The following is a 24,473-nucleotide window of genomic DNA, read 5'->3' on the forward strand; positions in this document are numbered from 1 at the left end:
TCGATTTTGTTAGAAAAAACTACTCCCTCAACAAGTAATATGGATTGGAGAGACTACAAAAATCGCAACAAAATCAGGATTTATCCCAGGATTTTCGGGGATGCGCGTTCAGTGGGAGGAGACGTTCCCGTCGACTACGATAACTTCTAAAATCTCAAAATAATATGTTGGCTCAGTCCCTCAGAGATGCCCATAAAATTAAAATATGCATGTATGCGTTCATAGGGTGAGTGTATGTGCGTTTATATGAGCGCTTACGTCTGTACTGTGTTAAAAAAAAAACAAAATCAGCGAAAACACCCGTTAAAAGTCCGGAGGCCCCAAGTTTAAATAGAGTGAGCCCATGGATGGGGATTAGGGCATAGAGGGCTTCCATCGTACGGCCCAGCGGCTCAGTGGCCGGCGCAAATCGTCTCCTAACCAGATTAATGGCGTAATAATCATCACAGGGAAAAACTCTTCGTAGCGAGATTTCCCCACCCGTCTTCTTCCTCCGAAACCCTAATCCCCAAATCGGAGAATCGGACCCAGCCCGGCGCCGCGGAGAGCATCCGCCCATCGACCGGCATGGCGATTGCTCGCACTGGCGTGTACGTGGACGACTACCTGGAGTGTGAGATTGCCGGCTCCGACTTGTTTCCCTTTTCCTTTCCATTGGAGGTGCTTTTGGACCTTTTGCCCTTACTGGCTTCGTATCGTTCCGCAGATTCGAGCACCCTGGCCGGCGACCTGCAGAGGATCCTCTCCACCATGCACGAGCTCGACGAGAGGGCCCATGGTGATGATTTTGCCAACTCTCTTTTTTGGAAAAAAAAAACCCATTTTGAGAATCTGATAAAAAAGTCAATGTGGGGAGTGAATTTTGCTTTCCATCCTGACTCCGTATTAATCTGGCCATGCTTTAATTGTCGACCCTGAGATATAATCCCGCGAGTGATAGAGGACTGGCTGTTGTATATGATGGTGGATGGTGTTTCTCAAGCTTTGTTTTGTGGTTTTCTGTCTTATATATCTTTGTGGTGCAGGCATTTTGGGTCAGACTAAAGGGCAGATAAAATTTCTCCTGGGGGTGCCATCCCATGGGTTCGACAGGCCAAACGTGGTGCATGATGAAAATGCCTCGGAGAAGATGACGAGGGATATTGAAAATAGCCAGGACAACGCGCTTAGTCTCTGCACGGAGAAAGTGTTGCTCGCGCGCCAAGCTTATGACCTGGTTCTGCTTCCTTCCTCTTTTTCTTCAAGTTGTCCTGTAGCTTAAAGAATTACGGATGCAAAACTTTTAACTAGTGCATCTACGCATGTTATGTCATGTTTGGTAGTTATATTAGTTACTCCAGGGTTGCTACCCCCTGATTCTGCTTCCTTCCTTCAACTTGTAGTCCTGCACCTGCAACATAATGGACCTATGGATATCAGTTAGTTCTCCTCCGTGATGGAAATGTCGCTAGTGCCTACTGCCTTTATACATTTAATTTAATTTCTGGTGGTTATCTTAGTTAACTCTTTGGTTGCCACTCCCAGGTCAACTTGATCATTTTGTACCAAACTTTAGACTTTGTACAGTAATATGCAATTCTAGAAATCAAATTGGACTCCAGAATAACATATTAAATGCCAGACAAAACAGATAAAGATGTGAACCTCTGTAGTTAACATATTCTTAGTTGAGTTCTTAAAATTACAAGTTTTTTTTGGAAAGAGCACCGAGTGATTAATACAAATTATTCAGCACCATGAAATTAAATTTGATATTTGTATTCAGATTAGAATATGAAAAGCCTGGTATTACTTGTGTGATATACCACCCAGCTGTTAAATTGTTATATTGAGGCAAGAAGCCTAACACAGGATGCAAACCTAAATCTGTTCTTAACAATGCACCTCATTATACCAACATAGAAATACAGAAGGGTAGTCGAGGATCCAAACCAATCTACAAATGGATGCACTTTTTTTGGCAGTTATCTCTTCAGTGTTAAACTTTTATGGATATCTAACTATTAATTATCTTTGGCATTATTATACAGATAGAGAGTCATATCAAACGTCTTGATGAAGACCTAGGCCAGTTTGCAGAAGATTTAAAGCAAGGTATAAGCAGTGATGTCATTTTTTTACTTGTTCATTAGGAATCCATTATTGAATCTTCACCAAACAGAATATCAGATTCCGTCTTCAGTTTTTCCTCAAAAAGAACATTGATTGTTCTCTCTTGCTTGCAGAAGGAAAAATACCTCCAGATGAACCGCATATCCTTCCTCCAATGCCGGTGGGTGGCAGGGATGAAAGACGGAGGTCCAGTTTTAGTACACCCCAAGCAGCAAGGAAGTTTGTCAGAGAGAAGGAATGGGAGAGGGATAGGGAGAGAGGTATGGACTTCGACTTAATGCCCCCTCCAGGTAGCAGCAACAAGAAGGCCGTTGCATCTATGGATGTGGATCAAATGATTGATCCAAATGAACCGACATATTGTATATGCCACCAGGTAAGCTTGAAATTGGTATATGTTCATATTCCCGGTACTTGCATTTGCATCAATATCTACATTGAGCATTTTTCTCATATGTTTGCTGAAAATATGTTCCTATTTTTAATTGATTTTCAGGTTTCATATGGTGATATGATTGCTTGTGACAATGAGAATGTAAGTTTTATGATGCTAAGTAGTGATGCCTTATCTTCTGAGTTGTTTGTGGGAGTTTAGCTTGTCTGTTGTAAATTACTAATATTTACCCTTATCAGGCCTAAGTAGTGCTTTAGAGCTTTCCAAACTTATTGTATTGCTTTTTGAACAATGATGTTGTGCTGGACTGGTGGTTGGTCATCTCATGCTTGTAGTTTTTTCTCTTGTCGTCCAGAAAGAGGATTATGTGCTCACTGTTTTACTCTTGTTACTAGGATGTAACATCGGGCCCGTCAATGTATATGCTTGCTTGCATTCTCTAGATATTGTATAACATGAGCAATTAGAAGTTGGTACTTGCATTTTACAAACTATTAGTGGAATAGAATTAGTGGTCAATGCGTTGGAATTTTTCACTGTAATTCCTCCGGTACAGTTTAAAGGAATTCCTTCATAGAATTAAGTCATAGCGTAGCCTTCAAGCCTAGTGGTATGATTTCCAGATTTTTACCCTGTTCTATTAGGTTTATTCATTATCACCAATACCCCCGCTCACGGAAAATAACAATTAATTTCATTTTACAAATCCCCGCCTTGTTCTATTAGTTTTATTCATCATCACAAATATCTCCCCTAGCAACAAAATAGATTTATAAGTATTCATTGCAATACAGACCCCCTGTGGCCTCTCAAATTGAGTACGACTCTTTACATGTAATGTTAGCTTGGGACTCTGAATTTTTATGATGCACTGGATACTATTCGTAAAACAGATAAAGAAACCTTCACAATCATCCAAGATTGAACAGAAACATTTGTTAACAATTCATGGTCGTATATCATATTGGTGCATCAATCCTCATGATCATGTGCAATGCTCTATGGTCTATGCTAGAAACTACAATCACCGAAGGAAAAACATTAGATAAAAGGCACGATGGAGCCCTACAAAGTAGTGTCTTGCACTATCACTTTCGTAGTGCCGATGCTTGTTATCGTATGATTTACATTTTGGGTTTTGTTATATGAACGTCATCCATCTCTACCGATTGCTAACTTTTTATATGCTTGCCTACAGTGTGAAGGAGGCGAATGGTTCCACTACTCGTGCGTTGGTCTGACACCAGAAACAAGATTCAAAGGGAAATGGTTTTGCCCAACTTGCAGGAATCTTCAATGAGAGGTTCTCCTAAATTGGTAAGAGGCAATATTACCAACTGCTTTAAATCTGTAGAAATCTTAGCTTACCTTATCACGTAAATCACCAAATAAAGCCCATCTTCCTGTATAAAATGTGAATTTGTATAACCGTGTTATAAGAAAGTAGTAATTTCACAAATTAATAGATTCATATTATTAGTGCAAACTTTTCCTTTTCAGAAAACCATCTAACTCAGTCCTTCAAAACCTCGAAATAACCCTACAAATATGCCCCCCCCCCCCTCCCCAACACACACTCACTTCAAATTTTGCAGTTTTGTATATACCTTACATGTAGAACGTGGGGGAAGGACAGAGCTGGCGTAGTGGTGAAGTACTCCCTACTTTTGCCAAGAGGGCCTGGGTTTGACGCAGCCTCTCTGCATTGCACTGCGCAGGGGTAAAGCACTAAGATTCGCCTCATTTAATCCTTCCCTAGAACCCACCTGGTGTGGGAGCTTCTAGCACTGGGTCCTTTTTTTTTTTACATGTAGACGTGGGGAGTGCAGGTGCACCAAAAAGGGGACGACGCCAAATAAGCAAAGGCAGAAGTTTGTAGAACAGACCCAAGGCACCGATAGTGTACAGCTAGAGTTAAGCTTATCCAGAGACATATCAATGAATCATGATTGTTAACTAACATACATGGTATATGGAACACCCACTGCAATTTCACATAAAGGCCCTATAATTAATTACCGGACATAAGCTATTGAGAAAAACACCCACATGACATCCTTCTTTACCACTCTCTTCAAAATCTAATAGCCCGCGACTGGAATTCAATACTCCCTCCGTATCAAAACATAAGACATTTTTTGACAGTCATAGTGTCAAAAAACGTCTTATATTTTGATACAGAGGGAGTACCTTGGTAGTCAATCGCCGCATGCTTTAATCATTTCCTCACATGTACCTGCAGTCGCATTCAAGTAACGTCCCTTGAAGTCAGCCTCTTGTCATCGGGATAATTCTTGGGTCATTTTAAGAAAGCTTCTTTCTCCCTTAATAACTATTTATCGTTTGCTCACCAGTGTTGATGAGGGGAGCGGTTCCAGTCGGCCCAGACTTTCCGCAACATGCAGGACTCTTCAACATGAGGCTCTCAGAAGCTTTTCTTGGACAGGAGGATACCAAATGGTACATGTTTCAATTTGTAAGGAGGCGATTACTTACAGCGTGCTCTTATTTTGGTAATAATGTATATGCTGGAGAGGACGCAACTGTTCTAGAGAAGGATAAAAACGCTTGGCGTGTTCTGTTGTTGTATCTTGTCGCCGCAAACAATCTATCATAGTTCCAGGTGTTGGTAACCTGGTAACCATTTTACTTTGATCGTGATGTCTATTAAGCGTCATCGCAACCTTTGCTCGCATGATTCTGCTCCTGAGCACCATTGTCTGCTGCATCTCCTCTGCTGAGCTGAAGGTGCGGCAGCATATGCACTTCTCCAGCACACATTGTATTAAATTATTGTGTAACTACAACTACAAAGCCTGCTGATCCCCTGTTTCACATGTGCATTTTCTTGCTCATGAGCAATAGTATTGGTTTGTTGCTGCAGTATATCTACAAATGATGTGGTACATCCAGACAAGCTATGCCTACAGGTTTGGGTTGCGGATGCACTGCGCCCCTTGCCACGTAGCTCCCGGCGGCAGCACCACGGGCTCCAGCATGGCAGGCCCGATGCACACGTAGGCGAACTTGCCGTACCACTCGTACTTGGACCCCGGGCTGAAGACGTACAGCTCCTCGAACCCTCGCCTGCTCAGGCAAACCGAGTTCCTCCGGCCCTGCACCCAAACATCAATGAATTCCACAAGAATTCATCAGTTTTTCAGTTTTGTGATCCTTCTGCGGTTTTGCATTTGTCACGTACCCTGTCGATGACGGTGAACTCCCTGGGCGCGTGCCGGTACACCCGGCACAGCTCCGCCGTCAGGTGCTTGTAGTTGTCGTCCTCCTCGCCGTCCGGCTCCGGCGCCGCTCGCGGCGCGCTCTGCCCGCCCCCGCCGCCGGAGAGGAGCATGTCGAGGCCCTTGCTGACCCAGCGCGGCTGAGGTGACGACGGCGCCGTCGCGTAGTAGTCCGGCGGCAGGATGCTGAACTCGGACAGCAGGGGCTCCCTGCCGCGGTAGTCCGAGCCCTGGAGCCCCACGGCGTAGGTGGCGTCGGGCGTGCTCACGCGCAGGTGGTTGCACACGGCGCCCGACAGCGCCACGGCCGACGGCGACGACGCGGCGTTCGTCACCGCGTACTCCGACGCCAGCGCCTCCGGCTGCAGCGTCACCACGCACCTCGCCTCCGCCCCGTCCCCGCTCCCCGGCGGCTCCACGGACACCAGCTCCACGGAGATGGACCCCGTGGGGCCTCCCCTCACGGCGCGGAGCGACCACGCCCCGCCCGGCGACCACGGCGACGGACCGTCCCGCGCGCACCGGAAGTCCATGGACACGCCGCCGCGGATGACGGGGCGCCCGCCGGGGCCCTCGCCGACGGTGGTGTGGAGCACCTCCGTGGCGGCGCCGTGCCACATGGCCGGCTTGTAGGACGTGACCAGCCCGCTGGGCAGCAGCAGGTGCGCTGCGCTGCCGTTGCGCACCGCCATCTTCACGGCGCAGCTGTCGCCCACGGCCTCGAAGGTGACGCCGTGGCCGGAGAACTCGGCGGCCAGGTACTCGGCGTTCGGAGGAGGGAAGGGCGCCGCCGCAGTCGCCGATGATAGCGCATGCGCTGCAGTGGCGAGCCGTGCCCTCTGGCCGCCGCCGCCGCCGCTGATTAGCCTCGATGAGCTGAGGAAGGTGATGGTACTGTGCTTCCATGAGCTCGGTAGAGGAGCCGGAGTGGCATGGCCATGGGCAGTGGCGGCAGTTGGAGCGCGGAAAGCCATGGCCGATTCTGGCGAGTGGCACCGCGGTAGCCTTATCTGCACTGCAACTTCTTTTTTCCTTCGGCTTGAGATTTTCTTTTGTGTGGCCTCTTCGATATTTTGGATCGTCTTTCCTTTCATTTCTTGATATAAAACAATGGTAGTGTTAACTAGCTGACGTTCGCTGGGGGTGAGATCCCACCGAACGCCTCCAGAGCCACACGATTCAGATCCGATGGATGACAGTAATTGACGAAAATTGCATTGAAACTAAAGATTTTTTTTGTTTTGAAAACTGCCACCCCCTAACACTAAAATTGCCACCAAAATGTCATGCATGGAAGTGAACGTTCGCTGGGGATTAGCGTCCCAAAACAAAATAGCAGGAGGTAAGCATCTTTTAATCGTTCACTAGATACAGACACAATTGAAAATCCTCTTGTGATTGTGGGATATGCATATACTCGTTTGTGCGAGCATCATCGAACATTACTCGAGTTCATTTGGCTAGTGGATACTACACAACTGAAAATTAATAACTTCATCAAAATCACAGCAATGGCATTTTCAACTACTTCAATGCACATCAAATCCAGTATTATACAATATAATGGCTCATGAACTAGATCAGGATACCAGGTATGCTAGCTAACACACAAACAGTTGACTTGGCAATAATTTTTCTATCCATGCTAGAAACCGTGCTACTGTAAAGAGCAATACACACGTGAATCAACTATGTCCCTCAAATGTGTAGTACCAATGGACGATATATATCTCCATGTTTGTCTATGGCATGCGGTGATTTTCAGATGGGACAAATGGCTTAGGGGGCATTTGCAGATTCTGTAAGCTTCCAGTTAACATATTTACCACCTTTGTCATTGATGGCCGGTTTCTTGGGTTCCACTGAATACACCAAAGTGCCACGATAGCAAGCTGTCTCGTCTTTTCTTTCCCTTCTGGTGTCACTTCCAGAGTAAGCACCAGTTCCTCTCCAGTGATTACTTTCTCGTAGATCCACTCCGGGAGGTATTCTTGGTTCTGGCTCTCCATACTTGGGTCTGAGTTCCTCCGTCCACTCACCATTTCTAACACTAGCATGCCGAAACTATAAACATCCGACTTGTAGGATATCCCACCAAAGTTCCTAGAGTAAATCTCTGGGGCGATGTAGCCCATAGTGCCTCTTGCTGCGGTCAAGGTGATGATGCTTTGATCCCTTGTACACAACTTTGCAAGGCCGAAGTCTGAGATCTTCGGGTTGAAATTGTAGTCCAGTAAGATATTGCGAGGCTTGATGTCGAAGTGGAGGATGCGCTGGTTGCATCCTTGATGTAAGTACTCCATTCCTCTAGCAATGCCTAAAGCAACATCTAGCATTTTGTTCGGTACCAGGAGTTCTCGAGAAATAACAGAATTACCTGAGAATATATATTCCTCCAATGAATCTTTAGGCATGAATTCGTAAATAAGAGCCCTTCTTGTCCCTTCAGAGCAAAAACCAAGGAGGCGGACAATGTTTGTATGGTGGATTCTTCCAATAGTTGCAACTTCATTGGTGAATTCCTGCCCTTCTCCATTAGAGTGCTCAAGCATCTTGACGGCCACAGGAACCCCATTTGGTAGCTCACCTTTGTACACACTTCCAAATCCACCATGTCCTAATTTATCCTTGAACCGTCTCGTTATCTTCTTAATTTCGGAGAAAGTGTACCTTGTTGGTTTTGATGTGCCATATGTCTTGAGAAACATTTCGACTTTCAAGTGTATCTCTTCATTGTATCTTGTTTTCAGTGAAAGATAAAGAGCAGTGGCCACCATCAATACAAGAACAACGAATGCGGCCGCCGATGATGTAGCTGAATACATGGATCAGCATATTCATTAGGGTTGGGAGCCATCACTTAGTGATTGTAATGGAGATGGTACAAGTTAAGAGCGAGAGTAACTAGTAACTACTTCATGCTTAGCACATAAATAGTGTATTTTCTTCCTTTGTTTTTGAATAAAACTATAAAAGCAAAGTGTGGATTGGAGCGGTACCTGCAATGACTTTGACACGTGAACCTGCAAATAGCAAAGAAGAGAATACAATTTGGTTATTTGTTTATACAAAAAAGGGAAATTAACTATTAACTTGGGAAATAAAAGGTAAGATGTTTTATATGGCCAGTGGGTTAGGATATACCCTTTTAGTTTTGCATTACAGGAAGAAGCGAAGAATCCTATTTTTGACTCCGACCCCCCGACAATCCTATTTGTTTTTGTTTTTTCTGTATGCTTTAGCCTAAATCTAGGCAAGTAAAACACTTTAAGGAATGCAGTTGGCACAGGGAAAAAAGAGAGGGAAAATAGAAACAAAAACGTCTGTAACTTGTTGGCTCACGTCCAGTAGTAACAGCATAAACTTGAAGTTCTAGGAATATGGTGCAAGAAATTCTGAAGCAAATATTTTACAATGGAGAGATTGCTTGTGTTTACCCCAAATGTTTTTTTTTGTCTATCTGCATTATCATGAAAATGCTAAACGCTAATTGATCAAATAAACCCATGTCATTGCAATAATTATCATGATATACTAAACGGTATAGTTGCTTAGTTTTTTTTTTCTTTCAAATTTTACCTTTTGACAACTGCAGTTTTTCTCCAGCTTCAAAATATATGTGACCCCATTTTTGTTTCTTAATTTTCTGAGATTCAGATGAGAATTTGCATGGGCTTATAATATGTTTGCTCAAGCTAGCTACCCAAATGTTTTGTCGTGCTGTTATGCAAAATAATTTAACAACAAAACTCCTGGAAAGGCCGCACAGTTATGAGTACATTCTAAATAGTAGGAAATTCTCAGTGATTTTAACTACCAAGACTAGGAATTAACACAATAATATAGGATGGCCTCGGTTTTGTCAAGTTGGTAGTAATTGATAATACCTTTATGAGGTTGAGACAAGCAGAAAGTTTCATTCCTTCGTGAGCTGAAGGCACAGCGTTGCACATTCAACTCGCATTTTTGGCACTGAGAGGCAACGGATGACGGTTCCTGTTCACTCCAGTCAGCTGCTATGTCGTAATAACGGAGGGTTCCTTCTTCCAGACCATGCTTGGATGCTGAGCCGTAATATCCTATGCCAAATATTGGGATGTTGGTATCTGAGATGACCTTGCAGTCCAATGGAAGATCATACATGAAAGCATCAGTTGCCACCAAATACGGGAAGCGAGTTTCGTTGCCAAGGCAGGAGATTGGGCCAGCGATGGCAGCGGCGGCCGAGGCAGAAGCATAGAAAGCACCTCTGTCATCATAGACAGGATACTGAGTGATCCCGCTTGGCGTGAACTCCCTTGAGCAGCCTACGAGCTTTCCAGCTCCGCTGTAGTGCAGAGCACAGCTGTGGTCGGTGTCAGCTGTGATCGAATGTTGTGGGATTGTATGGATGGCCGGTGGTGAACTTGTCGAGACGAGCTTCTGAATCATCGTGCAGGCGGAGGTAAGCGGGGTGATGCTGAGGGAGGCACCGGTGTAATTTACGGCGGTGACACGGCATGGGCCAAGAAGTGGGTGAAGCATGATGGTGTCTTGGCCTGAGCATGCTAGCTTCACGCATGTGGCTGCGCCGCAGGATGACGATGACGATGATGATGTGTTACTGGAATCAAGGAGCTGGAGAGGGAACCGGATCTCGGGTCCTTCTTTGGTGCATCGAGACGGCGGACAATTTCTGAAGAAATCTTGATCCTCCCAAGCTGCCGAAGCCGTGGCCGTGCCGGTTCCATGGCTGACCAGGCAGGCCACCAGGGCTGCGACAAGAAATATACTCATCTTTCTCCCGCTGCGCTGCAGAGGTGGATGAAGGTAAGCCTGGTATTGTGATTGCAAAGACATTAGAAGAAGAAGAAGAAAATCAGTAGCCTAAGCTGTGCTTGCCTGAGCAAGAACTTCCCCTGTCCATGAGTCAATACCAAACTCCTATACATATCGTTTTCTAGTACTTGGCTTTGGCTGTGCGTCGCTGTAGATCAAGCTTCGGTAGACTACATCACTACATTAGAATCCCAGACCTGACAGTGACATATATCAACTACCTTGGCAAATCGCAGCGGCATATGCCAGCATCTCTGCCAGATGATACGAACTAGAACGAGTCTACAAGGATCATATATATATGTGGCACATCTTCTTTGTGATGACATATGGCAGCAGTGATGTTTTCATGTATATCTATCTGGCACGTATTTCATTGTGATGACATATATATGGACGCAGTGATGTGGACGTTCACCGTCTCCTACCAGGTCTTTCTACAGGCTCTTTTTAAATTTTCTCCAGCGTCCCTTTGTGTCTGTTTTCACCCTTCTTCTACAACGAAGCCAAAGCAAAAGCTAAACAATCAATCGACTATCGTCGATGCCTTCATGGTGGTTGCTGCTGCATTGCCTGGCCGCTGTTCTTACCATGGATGTTGAGGGGCGACATGATAGGTACGCCTGCCCTCATTTTTCTTGCGGCCATCTCCAGGACGTCCACTACCCTTTCCGCCTGCGAGGCGATCCAACTGAGTGCGGTTCTCCGTCATACGAGCTGGTTTGCGCCGGCGACCGGACTACAATTCAGATCAACACAGGGACATACTTGGTCACCGAGATCGACTACGAACTTTCATACTTCCGGGTCGTGGATGCCAACCTGGACATGAGCAGCAGCTGCCCTCTTCCTCGCTGGGACCAGCGCCCTTACCTAAATGGTCTCCAGAGGCCCAACGGCTTCATCGATTTGCCCCCCCCCCCCCCCCGCGGTTACATGGGCAAACTTTGTGAATTGTTCACGGGCGATCACGAACAGCAGTGACTACAAACCGGTGGCTTGCCTGAGCACCAGCACTTCTTTCGTCTATGTGTTGGTCAACTCTTATTATGTCGAGAAGCTTAAGCCTTCTTGCGGGTACTTGGCCATGGCTGCTTTGGGTGATCGGAGCATGCGGTATGATAACGCAAGCCACGGAACTTTGGTACGATCCCTCAGAGGAGGGTTTCGTGTTTTGTTTCCTTTATACGACACGACGCCTGGGAGCTTCACGGGCTGCCTAAAGGATCTGAGTGTGTGAGTTTGTGATCTATACATACGCACACCGTGCTTCTGTTTTGGAACATACACATATGCCTGACTTCTCTACATTTTCTCCATTGTATGCAGCTCATACCCTGGAGACTCGGTGGCTTCTCTTCTCGTGCGATGGCTTGTGTTCATTCTTACGGTTGATTCTCAAATCCTGTATTGTGCATTTGGAGCAGATAATTTGCGTTCCACTCAGCACCTTCACTCACTACGCTCTGCGATAGTATTCTCCCCGTTAATATTGAAGTTCGTTGCTGGTATGCTGATAGAATTACATAAACTAGCTACGCTAGTACTCCCTCTGTTTGCAAATATAATATGTTCTAACTTTTCTGCGAATTGGATGTATATATGCACACTTTAGTGTGTTTGTTCATCCATTTCAGTCCGTATGTGGTCCATATTGAAATATTAAAAACATCTTATATTTGTGAATGTAGGGAGTAGTTTCTTGGCAATCCCACATAAATAAAATTGTTCTATATGTGCAGGAGTATGCAGGTTAGTGGTTGCTCCCCTAGTGGTACTGTTCTTCCTGGCACACAAGTATTGGAAAACAAGGATCACAATCGATGCAGTCGAGAAGTTCCTACAAATGCAGCAAATGATCGGCCCGACAAGGTATGCCTACACAGATATTGTCGCGGTCACAGGCCATTTCAGAGACAAGCTGGGTCAGGGAGGCTATGGCTCCGTCTACAAGGGCATTCTGCTCCCAGGCGATGTCCATGTGGCCATCAAGATGTTGGACGGCAAATCCTGCTGCGATGGAGAAGATTTCATCAGTGAGGTCTCCACCATCGGCAGGATCCACCATGTCAATGTGGTCCGTCTGGTCGGGTTCTGCTCGGAGGAAATGAGGAGGGCGCTAGTCTACGAGTATATGCCCCATGGTTCTCTTGATAAGTACATCTTCTCTGCGGAGAAGAGTTTCTCCTGGGACAAGCTCAGTGAGATTGCCTTGGGCATTGCTAGGGGGATCAACTACCTGCATCAAGGATGCGACATGCAGATTCTACACTTTGACATCAAGCCGCACAACATCCTTCTTGACACCAATTTTGTCCCAAAAGTTGCCGATTTTGGCCTTGCCAAGCTATACCCAAGGGGCAACAGTTTTGTGCCCATGAGCGCCCTACGGGGAACAATCGGATACATAGCTCCTGAGATGATATCCCGGAGCTTTGGCGTCATATCCAGCAAGTCCGATGTTTACAGCTTTGGGATGCTGCTGCTGGAGATGGCTGGAGGACGCAGGAACGCAGACCCGAACGCGGCAAACTCAAGCCAGGCATTCTACCCATCGTGGGTGTATGACCGGCTAACTAAACATGAACCGGGTGAGATATCTGCTGAGATGCATGAATTGGAGAGGAAGCTGTGCCTTGTTGGTCTGTGTTGCATCCAGATGAAGTCTCACGATCGGCCAGAGATGAGCGAAGTCATAGAGATGCTCGAGGGGAGCGTTGACAGCGTGCCGGTGCCTTCAAGGCCATTCTTCTGTGATGATGAGCACAGCTCTGTAGTGGAGCCTTACCATTTCCTCTCTGAGCTGACTACCATTTCGGAGGAGGGTGAGTGAAATTTTCTTTATGTTCGATGAAGTAAATTGTTACGAGGTGAAAAACTTATCTTGTGAAAATTTGCAGTAATGGTTGTTATGAACTATGGAATGTGGATGTTTTAGACTGTATATTATAAGCCATGCTTCTTGTGAATGTTCATCCGAAATACAAGCATATTATGTGTATCGAGTGTGAAATTTCGTTTGTCCCATTGCCCAAAAGGGTGTGAGCAGTTATGAATGTTTTTTGAAGAAAAATGAACACCAGAGACGTACATGACATACTCTGAACTGATGGCGAGAACCTGATGAAAGATGCCTCGTGCTGTAGTTTTCTCTTCTGGCGCTGTTTGTTGGTTTCCAAGCCCTGTAGCTCCTGATGGCACATCCTTGCATTGCAGCCCAACTGAAGAAGCATCAAACCATGAGAATGTTCACACGTTATGACAAAAATGGCAGAAAAATTCGGAACCTGCAACCTACTAGGAGTAGTTGTTTTTCAGCTTGCAATTACTTTCAACAGATCAGTTATGCACTTGTTTTTCAGTGAGGTTTGCTTCCCTGTTATCAGCGCAGCCGGGCAAAATAACTTACTTATAAAGGAAGATGCGTGCTTCGCTGTGCGGCATGATTTTTGGATTTGACATGAATTACACTTTATCACGTACAGATCCCATAGATTAAAGGGCGCTTGCATGTAGTAATAAATTTGGAGGAAACTTGCATTTTTAGGGGTGAGGCAGCTTGCCTCTAATTGCTACTACATGTGGGGCGCCGCCGAGAGGAGGAGTAGACATGCCCCTCGCCGCCGCATCCAGGTCATCATCGCCGTCTGCCGTCGCCTCAGTCTCCCTGCCAACCGCCGCCGCATCCAGGTCATCGTCGCAGACTTGCCGTCTCCTTAACCTCCCCTTTCGCCGCCGCCGCCATTGGCGTGGCGCTGGCCGGCCTGCACCGGAGTCCCGACGGCAGATTACCTCGAGCAGCGCCGGAGCTGCTCGAGCGGCGGCGGATCTCAGGGCCGGCTCTATGTTTTTGGAGGGCACTGGCCACTGGGGCGAAGTCGTTAACATGGGCCTTTTCAAGGAGTAGGGCGTTTTGTATCTCGGCCTCCACGGAGGCTGAATTTTTGAAATTTTTTTTTTTCAAAATTTCCGGTTTCAGAAAAATCTGGAAAAATTTGTACAAGTAAACAAGGATGTGAGGCATATGTGTGTAAAATTTCAGGATGAAATACGTTGAAATGTGGCCTGTACAAAAAAAAAACAAATTCATGGTTCGGGAGGATGAATAGTATCACGTGTTAAAAAGCTCCACATTTTTTTTTGCACAGACCTCGTTTGAACGCATTTCGTCCTGGAAATCACACACTTGTGCATTATGCCTTCATTCGGCAAAAGATAATGCGAAGAGATGAATCTTTACTATGCACGAGCACTTGAGCCAGGAGGATTTCACACTGTTTGTGGTCACATTATGGGCAATATGGAGTGCACGCAGCACGCAGGAAGGCCATGTATGAGGATATTTTCCAGACTCCTTGGTCCATCAACGGTTTCATACAATCTTATATAGGCGAACTCAAGGCCATGCAGAAGCCGGCTACAGCTAGTAGGACTGCGACTAGAAGCCGACCGACCCACTGGATTGCACCGCCGGTGGGTTTAGCAAAGCTCAATGCTGATGCTGCTGTTGGGAGAGGAGGAGCGTATGGGACTGTTGGAGTGATCTGTAGAAATCATTAGGGCTTATTCTTGGGAGCTTCGGCTGTTGTTTTCCTCAACTTGTCAGACCCAACTACACTGGAGGCAATGGCCATAAGAGAGGCGCTATCTCTAGCTGATGATCTTTACGAACTGAAGATTCAGGTTGCCAGCGATTGCAAAGTTGCAGTAGACGACATTCAGCAGAAGAGCAAGGGAAGATATGGTGCAATTGTGCATGAAATAGTGCAGCACAAGTCTACTTTTCATACATGTAATATCAGGCATGAATTTCGTAGCTCGAACTTCGAGGCTCACAAGCTCGCAAAGCACGCTTTATCATTAGGAGCTGGCCGCCATGTTTGGTTAGGCCAGCCCAATGGACTCGGTTTCGTCCCTGTAAACATTGTGACGGAGTAATAAAGCTTTGCAGTTTGTCTAAAAAAATATATGTATTTATTTATTTATTTTTTTGAAATGTAAATATATGAATTTTCTTAAATTTTTAATTTTGCATTTGGAGGCCTCCATGGAGCTCAGCCTCCAAAAGCAATTTCTGCTTTTCAAGGCTGACTATTAGGGCAAAGTATACAATTAATTTTGTTGAATTAATTAGGATCAATTCAAGCACCTGCATTAAAGTAAAAATAAATGGCCACAAAAAAGTAAAAACAAATAGGACAATGCTAATGATGTAAAGAAATGTAGTACATGGAGTATACATCAGTTGCAGACAGTCCAAAAAAAAATCAAAAACAATTTTGATGTTTATGTTAAGAAGGCCTTAGGTTATAATTTTGTATCAGGCCCCCAAAATCTCAGGACCGGCCCAGAGCAACGACGTCCGACAAGGGGGATGTGGTGGATGCAGAGAAGGAGGGAGCAGGGAGGAAAGTGGAAGAAAAGTGATCTACGAAGGAGGATTTGAGTGGGCCACGGTATCGAACGCGTACATGGCGGTGGTCCGAACACCAGTTTACGATCAGTTTGCAGGAACTCGAACAAACGAACACATCCACGGACAAATACGGGTCCATGTTGAAGAGACAAACTATGTCCAAATAGTTCTGTCCGAATGTAATGCAGACGTTTTGAGGGGAGATGCCCTTACACTACATGCGCACTGTTTTTTATTTTGCTTTCCTTTTCTCGCTGACAATGCATTCGATGGTTCATAAATTGCAAGTGGAGCCGGTGCACCACACCTCATCATCACGACACTTATTTCAGCGCACACAGCTGCTACCTTCGCGACAGTGCCAGTGGCCCAGCTTGCCTCGCCTTCCTGCCATGGCACACATGTCGCGGATCGGATACGGTCAATTGGACAGCGATATTTCCACTTTTACTACCGGAGTACTGATGTTTTTTAACCGAACATAGGTTGGCAAGAATACAATGTTGCCGCCCTCAAAAATAGAATACAATGTTGCCGGATAAGTACAACTTAATCGGTTCGCTATTTGTTCCATTATGACGGAATTTAAATACGTCTGAAAATGAAACTCGCTGAATGGAAGACAAAAATCATGTCACTGTTATGTGTTAATTTGGATACATGAATAATAAGTTTTTTTTTGAACACGCAAAAGTTTTGTGCGCCGATGCATTAGAAGAAGAAGAAAAGAGAACGTACAAAGAATGCGCCGCCGCGAGACCGCGGTTACTGACAAAACCCACACGATTCAGGCCTTGAATCATCAAATAGTCTTCATCTAAGCAAACGTAAAACTCCAATTTGTGTGGTGCCTTATCTTCAGATTTGTTTATAGAGAAAGCTCCCTCGTGGTGTCCGCCAAGGACTGGGAGAGTAAAGCTGCTGACGGGTCCTTCGCCTCGGATGGAAAAGCAGGAGCTGACATGGTGTGTGATAGCCTGGCTTATTAGGGATGATAAACTACTCATATCAATAAGGTATTCCTTCTTTTCCGGGAGTCCATTCGGAAAGAACTCCAAAGTTAAGCGTGCTCAGCTGGGAGTACTTTTAGGATGGATGACCGACCGGGAAGTTGCTCCCGGGTGCGCACGAGTGAGGACAAAGTGCGCAGAAAAGACTAGTATTGATCTGTGGGGCCAGTCTGGACCCTGCCAGGAGTAACGACCATCGGCGGGTGTGTCCGGGACGTTACAAGTTGGTATCTGAGCCGACCCTTGCGGTTACACGGATATTTGCGGACAGGTGCACGATATGTCCACTTTTATTACCAGAGTACTGATTTTTTAACCGAACATAGGTTGGCAAGAATACAATGTTGCCGCCCTCAAAAATAGAATACAATGTTGCCGGATAAGTACAACTTAATCGGTTCGCTATTTGTTCCATTATGACGGAGTTTAAATACGTCCGAAAATGAAACTCGCTGAATGGAAGACAAAAATCATGTCACTGTTATGTGTTAATTTGGATACATGAATAATAAGTTTTTTTTAACACGCAAAAGTTTTGTGCGCCGATGCATTAGAAGAAGAAGAAAAGAGAACGTACAAAGAATGCGCCGCCGCGAGACCGCGGTTACTGACAAAACCCACACGATTCAGGCCTTGAATCATCAAATAGTCTTCATCTAAAGGTAAAACTCCAATTCTTGTGGTGCCTTATCTTCAGATTTGTTTATAGAGAAAGCTTCCTCGTGGTGTCCGCCAAGGGCTGGGAGAGTAAAGCTGCTGACGGGTCCTTCGCCTCGGATGGAAAAGCAGGAGCTGGCATGGTGTGCGATAGCCTGACTTATTAGGGATGATAAACTACTCATATCAATAAGGTATTCCTTCTTTTCCGGGAGTCCATTCGGAAAGAACTCTAAAGTTAAGCGTGCTCAGCTGGGAGTACTTTCAGGATGGATGACCGACCGGGAAGTTGCTCCCGGGTGCGCACGAGTGAGGACAAAGTGCGCATAAAAGACTAGTATTAATCTGTGGGGCCAGTCTAGACCCTGCCAGGAGTAACGACCACCGGCGGGTGTGCCCGGGGCGTTACAAGTTGGTATCAGAGCCGACCCTTGCGGTTACACGGATATTTGCGGACAGGTGCATGATATTTCCACTTTTATTACCGGAGTACTAATTTTTTAACCGAACATAGGTTGACAAGAATACAATGTTGCCACCCTCAAAAATAGAATACAATGTTGCCGGATAAGTACAACTTAATCGGTTCGCTATTTGTTCCATTATGATGGAATTTAAATACGTCCGAAAATGAAACTCGCTGAATGGAAGACAAAAATCATGTCACTGTTATGTGTTAATTTGGATACATGAATAATAAGTTTTTTTTTCAAACACGCAAAAGCTTTCTGTGCCGACGCATTAGAAGGAGAAGAAAAGAGAACCGTACAAAGAATGCGCCATCGCGAGGCCGCCATGAAACCGCACAAATATACTAACTCCGTCCTGATTTATTGGTCTTTTTTGTATTTTGTGTCAAACTTTTGACTTTAGATTTAACTAACAAAATGTTAATGCATGTAAAAAAATATAATTAGAAGTATGTTCAAATAAAAATCCAACGATGTAATTTTTTATGACACGCACTAACATTTTTTTAGTTAAATTTATGGTTAAAATTTCGCACAAAATACGAAGGTGACCAATAAACCAGGACAGAGGCAGTACAAAGACAACGCCGGCACAGCTGGCGGCGACCTAAGGGATCCTAGTTAGGGTCCAGAGCTCAGCCTCCATTGAGAACGTTGCTAGTTGTCTGGATAGACAATCACCATATGGCGAACAATCCTTTTGCACCGGAGAGCGCGGCCACAGCTCAATCTTCACCGAGATCTATCGCCATAGCTTGCGGGTGACCACAGTCGACCTTTGAAAAATGCGCCTATTCCACTCCTTACAAAGCATCCATACCGTAAGAAGCACGACGAAATCGAATCCCCTGTGTTGCGACTTTGGGATCCGCGCACGAGACTCCGGCCACCATTTGACGGTGTGGAGTCCAGCAATGGAACCATGTGTCCCAAGCCGCGGGGAGAGAATGCCATGCCATACCTTACGCGAGAAAACACACCCAACAGTAAGGTGGTCCGCGGTCTCATCGTCCTGATCGCACAACCCTATTATGCACGGGCTAGGAGAGGGGGAAGGTGGGCAAGTCACAGGGCAGAATGATAACTTATGAAAATATAATAATACCCACGTGCTCTATTAAAGAATATTATGTAATTATATTTATATGTTTCGATCCTTTCTGTTGTTTCCTATAATACTTTGTTCGAAAAACAACTTCATGTACATAAGCTAACATTTTGATTTCTGTATTTTTTTCTAAAAGTACCCACAAAAACTACCTATTTGAAATGACAAATGCAGGCAATCTTTGAAAATCTTGCCAAATGGATTCCACTAAAGTATGGATGGATCATGGAGGGAACTGAATATTGATGGTTCATTCTCAACAAATGGACAAGCAGCGCGCGAGTACGGTTCTAAGGGATCCCAATGGAGTTATTGATTTCTCGTCTTGCAGACAACTTTTCTCATGTCGGGATGCTCTAGAGGCAGAGCTATGTGTTCTCATGGAGGGAATTTCTTTGGCATTGTGGAGAAATGGTGCTCCCATAAAGGTTGAGATGGACTCGCTTGTTGCAGTGCAAATGATCCAAGCATGAGAATTGGATAGATCAATTTATTCCTCTCTTGTCAAGGGAATTAAATATATGTTGCCTCTTCGTGAAAATTGTATTACTCATTTTAGGCGCACTCAAAATGATATTAGTGATTGTTTAGCAAACTTTGCAAGAATTGAGGGTAGAACCACACAACCTGGTTAGGTTCTGGCCCTCCGAGTGCTTTATGAAAGTTTCTGCCGTTTGTGAGGACATTATCATTGAGTATTACTCATACAATTCTTTACCCACAAAATGAAAAAAAATGACAAGTGCAAAAACTCATGAAGTGGACTTTAGCCTCATGCATACAATGCAACATTACACCAATGTTCAAACAATGGTATCCACGAGGTACAATATAACTTTTGCACGGAGCATGAGAGTGAACTTGCGATGTGTATCTATCTTTTCAGCCAGATCACATCATCTTGATCACGGAATCTTATTAGTGAATGAGAAACTATGATGACCTGTAGATCTCCAAATGTTGGTGAGCGGGGCCAGAATGCGAGGATTGCATTCTTCAAAAAGTATCGTATCCTCTTTTCCTAGGAAGAAAGCAAAAATCAAAAATAAGTGAAGGTTCGATCTCTCACCTAAAGCAATTGAAGGCTTAGGAGGGCGGTTATACCCCTAGTCCTCCTAGTCCATCAGAGATCACATTCAAATTTGACACATGCGTATCTCATAAAGGTGAAATATTCCGTCAGTCGGCTGTCGATGGCAAGATGCCTGTGGTGTCTCTATCGGAGGTACTATTTATCAGCTCAGTTTCACAAATGTACTCCATGTATGTGTTTCTCAGAAAAAAATCCCCGGGGCCACAGATTAGTTAGTCTGTCCTCTCAAAATATATAATTAAACAATAAGTCAAGGATTAATTAGTGATATTTTTTAGGTAGATTATAATTAGTGGGTTAATCGGGTCGTCCCCGCACCCGCAGAAAAATAAATAAAACGGCGGTCCAGTCGCGGGGGAGAGAGGCAGCCCAGCAGCGGAGAGCGAGACGGACGAGCGCCACCGCCTCCCCACCAGAAAGCGGCGCGGCACAAGGGACTGAAACCCTAATCCCCGCGCGCCACCGCCTCTCTCTCTCTCCCGGCGCCCAGATCCGGCCCTCGCCCGCGATGGCCGAGGCTCCGGCGGCGAGCCGCAGGGCGGAGGAGGCGGGGAGCCGGCGCCGCGCGGAGGAGGAGGCGGAGGCGGCGGCCGCCGCCGACGGGGACGGGGACAGCAGCGTCTACACCTCCGAGGACGAGGGCACGGAGGACTACCGCCGCGGCGGCTACCACGCCGTCCGCCCCGGCGACACCTTCAAGCAGGGCGCCTACGTCGTGCAGTCCAAGCTCGGCTGGGGCCACTTCTCCACCGTCTGGCTCGCCTGGGACACCGCCCACTCCGTACGTGCTGACCACCCCCTTCGCCTCGATATCCCCTGTTGAATCACTCCGTTGCCTATAGGATTCGCGAGGAAGATATGTAGGAAAAAAAAAATCGATCTGGATGCAGCGGTTTGCCTGCCCACCAACTGTTCGCTCTTTTGCCTCAGAGCATATGCAGAAATGCTAAGTCCGTTTATCATTATTACTGTTCTATCCCTCAATCCTATCACCCTGCACGAGTTCACTCCTCTTGGTTCAGGCTGCTGCTGTCCAGTGTTTCTGAATCTGTTGGTTATGTGTGCAGAGGTATGTGGCCCTCAAGGTGCAGAAGAGCGCACAGCACTACACGGAGGCTGCCATGGATGAGATCAAGATCTTGAGGCAGATTGCCGATGGCGACCCTGAAGACTCCCGCTGTGTTGTGAAGCTTCTTGACCACTTCAAGCACTCAGGCCCCAACGGGAGCCATGTCTGCATGGTGTTTGAGTTTCTTGGTGATAACTTGCTCACCCTGATCAAGTACACGGACTATCGCGGGATTCCGCTTCCGATGGTTAAGGAGATATGCCGGCATGTGCTCATTGGCCTTGACTACCTCCACCGCGAGCTTTCTATTATCCACACTGATCTGAAGCCTGAGAATATATTGCTCGTGTCCACTATTGACCCCTCGAAGGATCCCCGGAAGTCAGGTGTGCCACTGGTGCCCCCTGCTGCAAGGGCCATCGAGCCACCTCCAAGGGCACCTGCTGCACCATCAGTAAGTACTGGCCTCACCAGGAACCAAAAGAAGAAGATCCGGAAGAAAGCCAAACGTGTAGCTGCTTCAACTTCAGAAGGCAATGGGGCAGTGGCATCTGTTGACACGGATGAATCGGATGATAAGGGAGATCTGAGTACAGCAAATGAGGGCAGTCCTAGCGAGGATGGGGACAGGAAGAGAGGAGGGGGACATAGGCGGGGCAGCAAAGGGACTAGGAAGAGGATGGCGATGGAAGCTGAACTAAGCTGCAAGCTGGTGGACTTTGGAAATGCATGTTGGACGTACAAGCAGTTCACAAGTGATATCCAAACAAGGCAATACAGATGTCCTGAGGTCCTTCTGGGCTCCAAGTACTCTACATCTGCTGACTTGTGGTCCTTTGCATGCATATGCTTTGAACTTGCCTCAGGAGATGTGCTCTTTGATCCGCATAGTGGAGATAACTTTGACAGGGATGAGGTATTTCTGTTCATTTCCTCACTTTGATTTCGACTAAGAACATACTTTCAACATTATGGATTTGTGCCCTGTGTATCACCTGGTAAATGATATCCCCCATTTTAACTTAAGAAAGGTAGTCATCGCAATCAACAGCTGACTCTCTGATACCTACATTCCAGCACTCTAGTTTTTCTTCCATACCCTTCATTTACTTCTCCAAGCTATACTTGAAAAGCCAAGCCTCTTGTAGCATGTTCTTTTTGCTGCAAAAATTTAATAATTACAGTTAAACTTGCATTGTTATTGTCATGCTATTATATATCTCTTCTGGTTTTAGTTAAGTGTAACATCACCAACCTTTAGTGATAGCTGGGCTTGGGATTGAAAGATGTATATGCAGTTTGGTTGCTACTGGGAGTGCGCAAGTCATGGCCCAGTTTTTTTACTTAGTAATTTTGGTTTCTTAGTTTTTTTAAGACACCCATTTATCCCAGCTGCACTTTATGAAAGTGTAATAAACTAAATAGCAGACAATGCTATGGTGTCAATAGCCATCTGGTTATGAAGCTGTTATTTTAATCATGAAATAGTCACCGTTCGCTCCTTCTTGCAATTTCTGGAAACAATTATGTGAAATACTACTGCCTCTTGAATTTGTGCTAACTTTACACACCGTGGGCTGAACTGGGATCTTGGTATTTAACCATGATAAGCTAAAGGTATTTTCAACATGTTTAATAAAGTTACTTTGGCTTCTTTGTGCTGTGGTATATTGTACTATTATATGGACAGTTAGAAGATGAAAACTATATTTGTTTGAGTTGAGCTTAAACTAAATCCTTTATGCTGTTTGTTTTAGTTGATTGACTGCTGCACATTTCTGCACTCAACTGCTGAGTTCCACTACATATATATTACTCAAATTATTTGGAATCTCATTTATGAAGTTCTCTTTGAAAAGTATGCTGAGTAATCTCTTTATGATTGCCAACCATGAAACATAGTTGGAAACACGATATGCAAATTATAACTTTAAAAGTAGGCGTAGACTAAACATGCTAATTTTTTTATTATGAAATTGCCTATTTTTACTCTCATTTTGGAGTTCATTCTGAGCAATTCCCACTTGAAGCAGGATCACCTTGCGCTGATGATGGAGCTACTTGGAATGATGCCTCGAAAGGTAAGGGTGTTTGCATTTTCCTTTTTAATCAAATGCTATAATTATTCGTAGTTTTGTGATAGATCCTAAATTGAATTTCCATTTTGTAGATTGCCTTGGGTGGCCGATATTCACGTGATTACTTCAATCGTTATGGGGACTTGAGGCACATCCGTCGCTTGCGGTTCTGGCCTCTCAGCAAGGTGCTTGTTGAGAAGTACGAGTTCAGCGATATAGATGCCATTGCCATGTCAGACTTTCTCGTCCCGATACTTGATTTTGTTCCCGAGAAGCGTCCTACAGCTGCACAGTTGCTTCAGCACCCATGGTTTGATGCTGGACCCCTTCGACGGCAGCCCAGAGCGCTGGCGGACACGGCTGAGAATCCAGTTGATGGTGCTCCAGAGAACAAAGGCAAGGAGAAAGACGATGAAAGAGATGCAATGGCAGCGGAGCTGGGGAACATCGCCATAGATGGCGCTTCTTCATCCAAGACAGTGAAGGATCCCCAAGCAAGCTCCAAGCAAAAGATTGCAAATGGTACGCCTTCTAAGAAGTGAGGTGCCCTTCGGTCTACAAGGCTCGGTATTCGGTTAAGACTGCTCCATGAGTGGGAAATGAGTGAGTGTTCGTTAGGTTTGTGATGTGTTTAGGATATCTACCCATGCGAAAAGAGTAGTAGGCCAGACATATGTTGTATGAGGTTGGTCGAACAGGGTTAGATTTGTTGGGGTTGATGCGGCCCCTGACCTTTTTCACGGACATATTCTTTTGTACTATCAGAATCTGCATTTTTTTTAAGTTGCTTAGGATTGTACGGCGGCGGATCATTTGTGAGGGAGTAGCTTTGTTTTTATGCGTGAACCCCGTGAAAGGTGCTGTGGGTTGTGAGGCTGTCTTCCGGCAGGCCTGAGGTACTTTTTACTATCGGTTACTTCAATTTGGCCGTATTTTGCTTCTAGATTGAATAATTTCAGGTGCCTTATTGTGTTTTGGGTAATTTGAGCTGTGCATATAATGGCTACAC

The 24,473-nt window shown here is 45.5% G+C and overlaps 5 protein-coding genes across 7 annotated transcripts; 3 read left to right on the forward strand and 2 right to left on the reverse strand.

Moving 5' to 3' along the window:
* The first annotated feature begins 356 nt into the window (after positions 1-356).
* On the forward strand, positions 357-5,159 carry LOC109755467 (PHD finger protein ING2). 2 transcript variants are annotated; one of them, XM_020314371.4, is made up of 8 exons: positions 357-613; positions 707-778; positions 1,026-1,216; positions 2,031-2,094; positions 2,226-2,488; positions 2,609-2,647; positions 3,705-3,823; positions 4,861-5,159. In XM_020314371.4, the coding sequence occupies exons 1-7, from the start codon at positions 568-570 to the stop codon at positions 3,804-3,806; spliced, it is 777 nt and encodes a 258-aa protein (XP_020169960.1). In that variant the 5' UTR covers positions 357-567; the 3' UTR covers positions 3,807-3,823; positions 4,861-5,159. The 2 variants fall into 2 exon arrangements, with proteins under 2 accessions (XP_020169960.1, XP_073354302.1); XM_073498201.1 differs by having other exon boundaries at positions 444-778.
* An 85-nt stretch (positions 5,160-5,244) lies between these two features.
* Positions 5,245-6,863, reverse strand: LOC109755466 (protein NDH-DEPENDENT CYCLIC ELECTRON FLOW 5). The gene is made up of 2 exons (XM_020314370.4): positions 5,709-6,863; positions 5,245-5,622 (listed from the first exon to the last, which is right to left on the reverse strand). Exons 1-2 carry the CDS (start codon positions 6,837-6,839, stop codon positions 5,431-5,433), a joined length of 1,323 nt encoding a protein of 440 aa, XP_020169959.2. The 5' UTR covers positions 6,840-6,863; the 3' UTR covers positions 5,245-5,430.
* Positions 6,864-7,380: 517 nt separating this feature from the next.
* On the reverse strand, positions 7,381-8,552 carry LOC109755487 (rust resistance kinase Lr10-like). Its single transcript, XM_020314391.3, has one exon. It carries the CDS (start codon positions 8,520-8,522, stop codon positions 7,488-7,490), a length of 1,035 nt encoding a protein of 344 aa, XP_020169980.2. The 5' UTR covers positions 8,523-8,552; the 3' UTR covers positions 7,381-7,487.
* Positions 8,553-11,106: 2,554 nt separating this feature from the next.
* On the forward strand, positions 11,107-13,396 carry LOC109755481 (rust resistance kinase Lr10-like). Its single transcript, XM_073499347.1, has 4 exons — positions 11,107-11,452; positions 11,487-11,799; positions 11,893-12,071; positions 12,306-13,396. Exons 1-4 carry the CDS (start codon positions 11,107-11,109, stop codon positions 13,394-13,396), a joined length of 1,929 nt encoding a protein of 642 aa, XP_073355448.1.
* Positions 13,397-20,643: 7,247 nt separating this feature from the next.
* On the forward strand, positions 20,644-24,310 carry LOC109755464 (uncharacterized). 2 transcript variants are annotated; one of them, XM_020314369.4, is made up of 4 exons: positions 20,644-21,098; positions 21,385-22,302; positions 23,420-23,467; positions 23,557-24,310. In XM_020314369.4, the coding sequence occupies exons 1-4, from the start codon at positions 20,826-20,828 to the stop codon at positions 24,004-24,006; spliced, it is 1,689 nt and encodes a 562-aa protein (XP_020169958.1). In that variant the 5' UTR covers positions 20,644-20,825; the 3' UTR covers positions 24,007-24,310. The 2 variants fall into 2 exon arrangements, with proteins under 2 accessions (XP_020169958.1, XP_020169957.1); XM_020314368.4 differs by having other exon boundaries at positions 20,671-21,098; positions 23,417-23,467.
* Positions 24,311-24,473: the final 163 nt, after the last annotated feature.

Source organism: Aegilops tauschii, chromosome 5 (assembly GCF_002575655.3).
Source record: "Aegilops tauschii subsp. strangulata cultivar AL8/78 chromosome 5, Aet v6.0, whole genome shotgun sequence".
NCBI lineage: Eukaryota > Viridiplantae > Streptophyta > Magnoliopsida > Poales > Poaceae > Aegilops > Aegilops tauschii.

Bases quoted from the DNA above. Each gene is read 5' to 3' on its own strand.
- LOC109755467 (XM_073498201.1), top strand. From the start codon at position 568: ATGGCGATTGCTCGCACTGGCGTGTACGTGGACGACTACCTGGAGTGT. The intron at 1,217-2,030 runs GTTCTGCTTCCT...ATTATTATACAG, and splicing joins CGCGCCAAGCTTATGACCTG to ATAGAGAGTCATATCAAACG. The intron at 2,489-2,608 runs GTAAGCTTGAAA...ATTGATTTTCAG, and splicing joins CATATTGTATATGCCACCAG to GTTTCATATGGTGATATGAT.
- LOC109755466 (XM_020314370.4), bottom strand. From the start codon at position 6,839: ATGAAAGGAAAGACGATCCAAAATATCGAAGAGGCCACACAAAAGAAA. The intron at 5,623-5,708 runs GTACGTGACAAA...GTTTGGGTGCAG, and splicing joins AGTTCACCGTCATCGACAGG to GGCCGGAGGAACTCGGTTTG.
- LOC109755487 (XM_020314391.3), bottom strand. From the start codon at position 8,522: ATGGTGGCCACTGCTCTTTATCTTTCACTGAAAACAAGATACAATGAA.
- LOC109755481 (XM_073499347.1), top strand. From the start codon at position 11,107: ATGCCTTCATGGTGGTTGCTGCTGCATTGCCTGGCCGCTGTTCTTACC. The intron at 11,453-11,486 runs GGCCCAACGGCT...GCCCCCCCCCCC, and splicing joins TTACCTAAATGGTCTCCAGA to CCCCCGCGGTTACATGGGCA. The intron at 11,800-11,892 runs GTGAGTTTGTGA...CATTGTATGCAG, and splicing joins TGCCTAAAGGATCTGAGTGT to CTCATACCCTGGAGACTCGG.
- LOC109755464 (XM_020314368.4), top strand. From the start codon at position 20,826: ATGGCCGAGGCTCCGGCGGCGAGCCGCAGGGCGGAGGAGGCGGGGAGC. The intron at 21,099-21,384 runs GTACGTGCTGAC...TTATGTGTGCAG, and splicing joins CCTGGGACACCGCCCACTCC to AGGTATGTGGCCCTCAAGGT. The intron at 22,303-23,416 runs GTATTTCTGTTC...TCCCACTTGAAG, and splicing joins ATAACTTTGACAGGGATGAG to CAGGATCACCTTGCGCTGAT.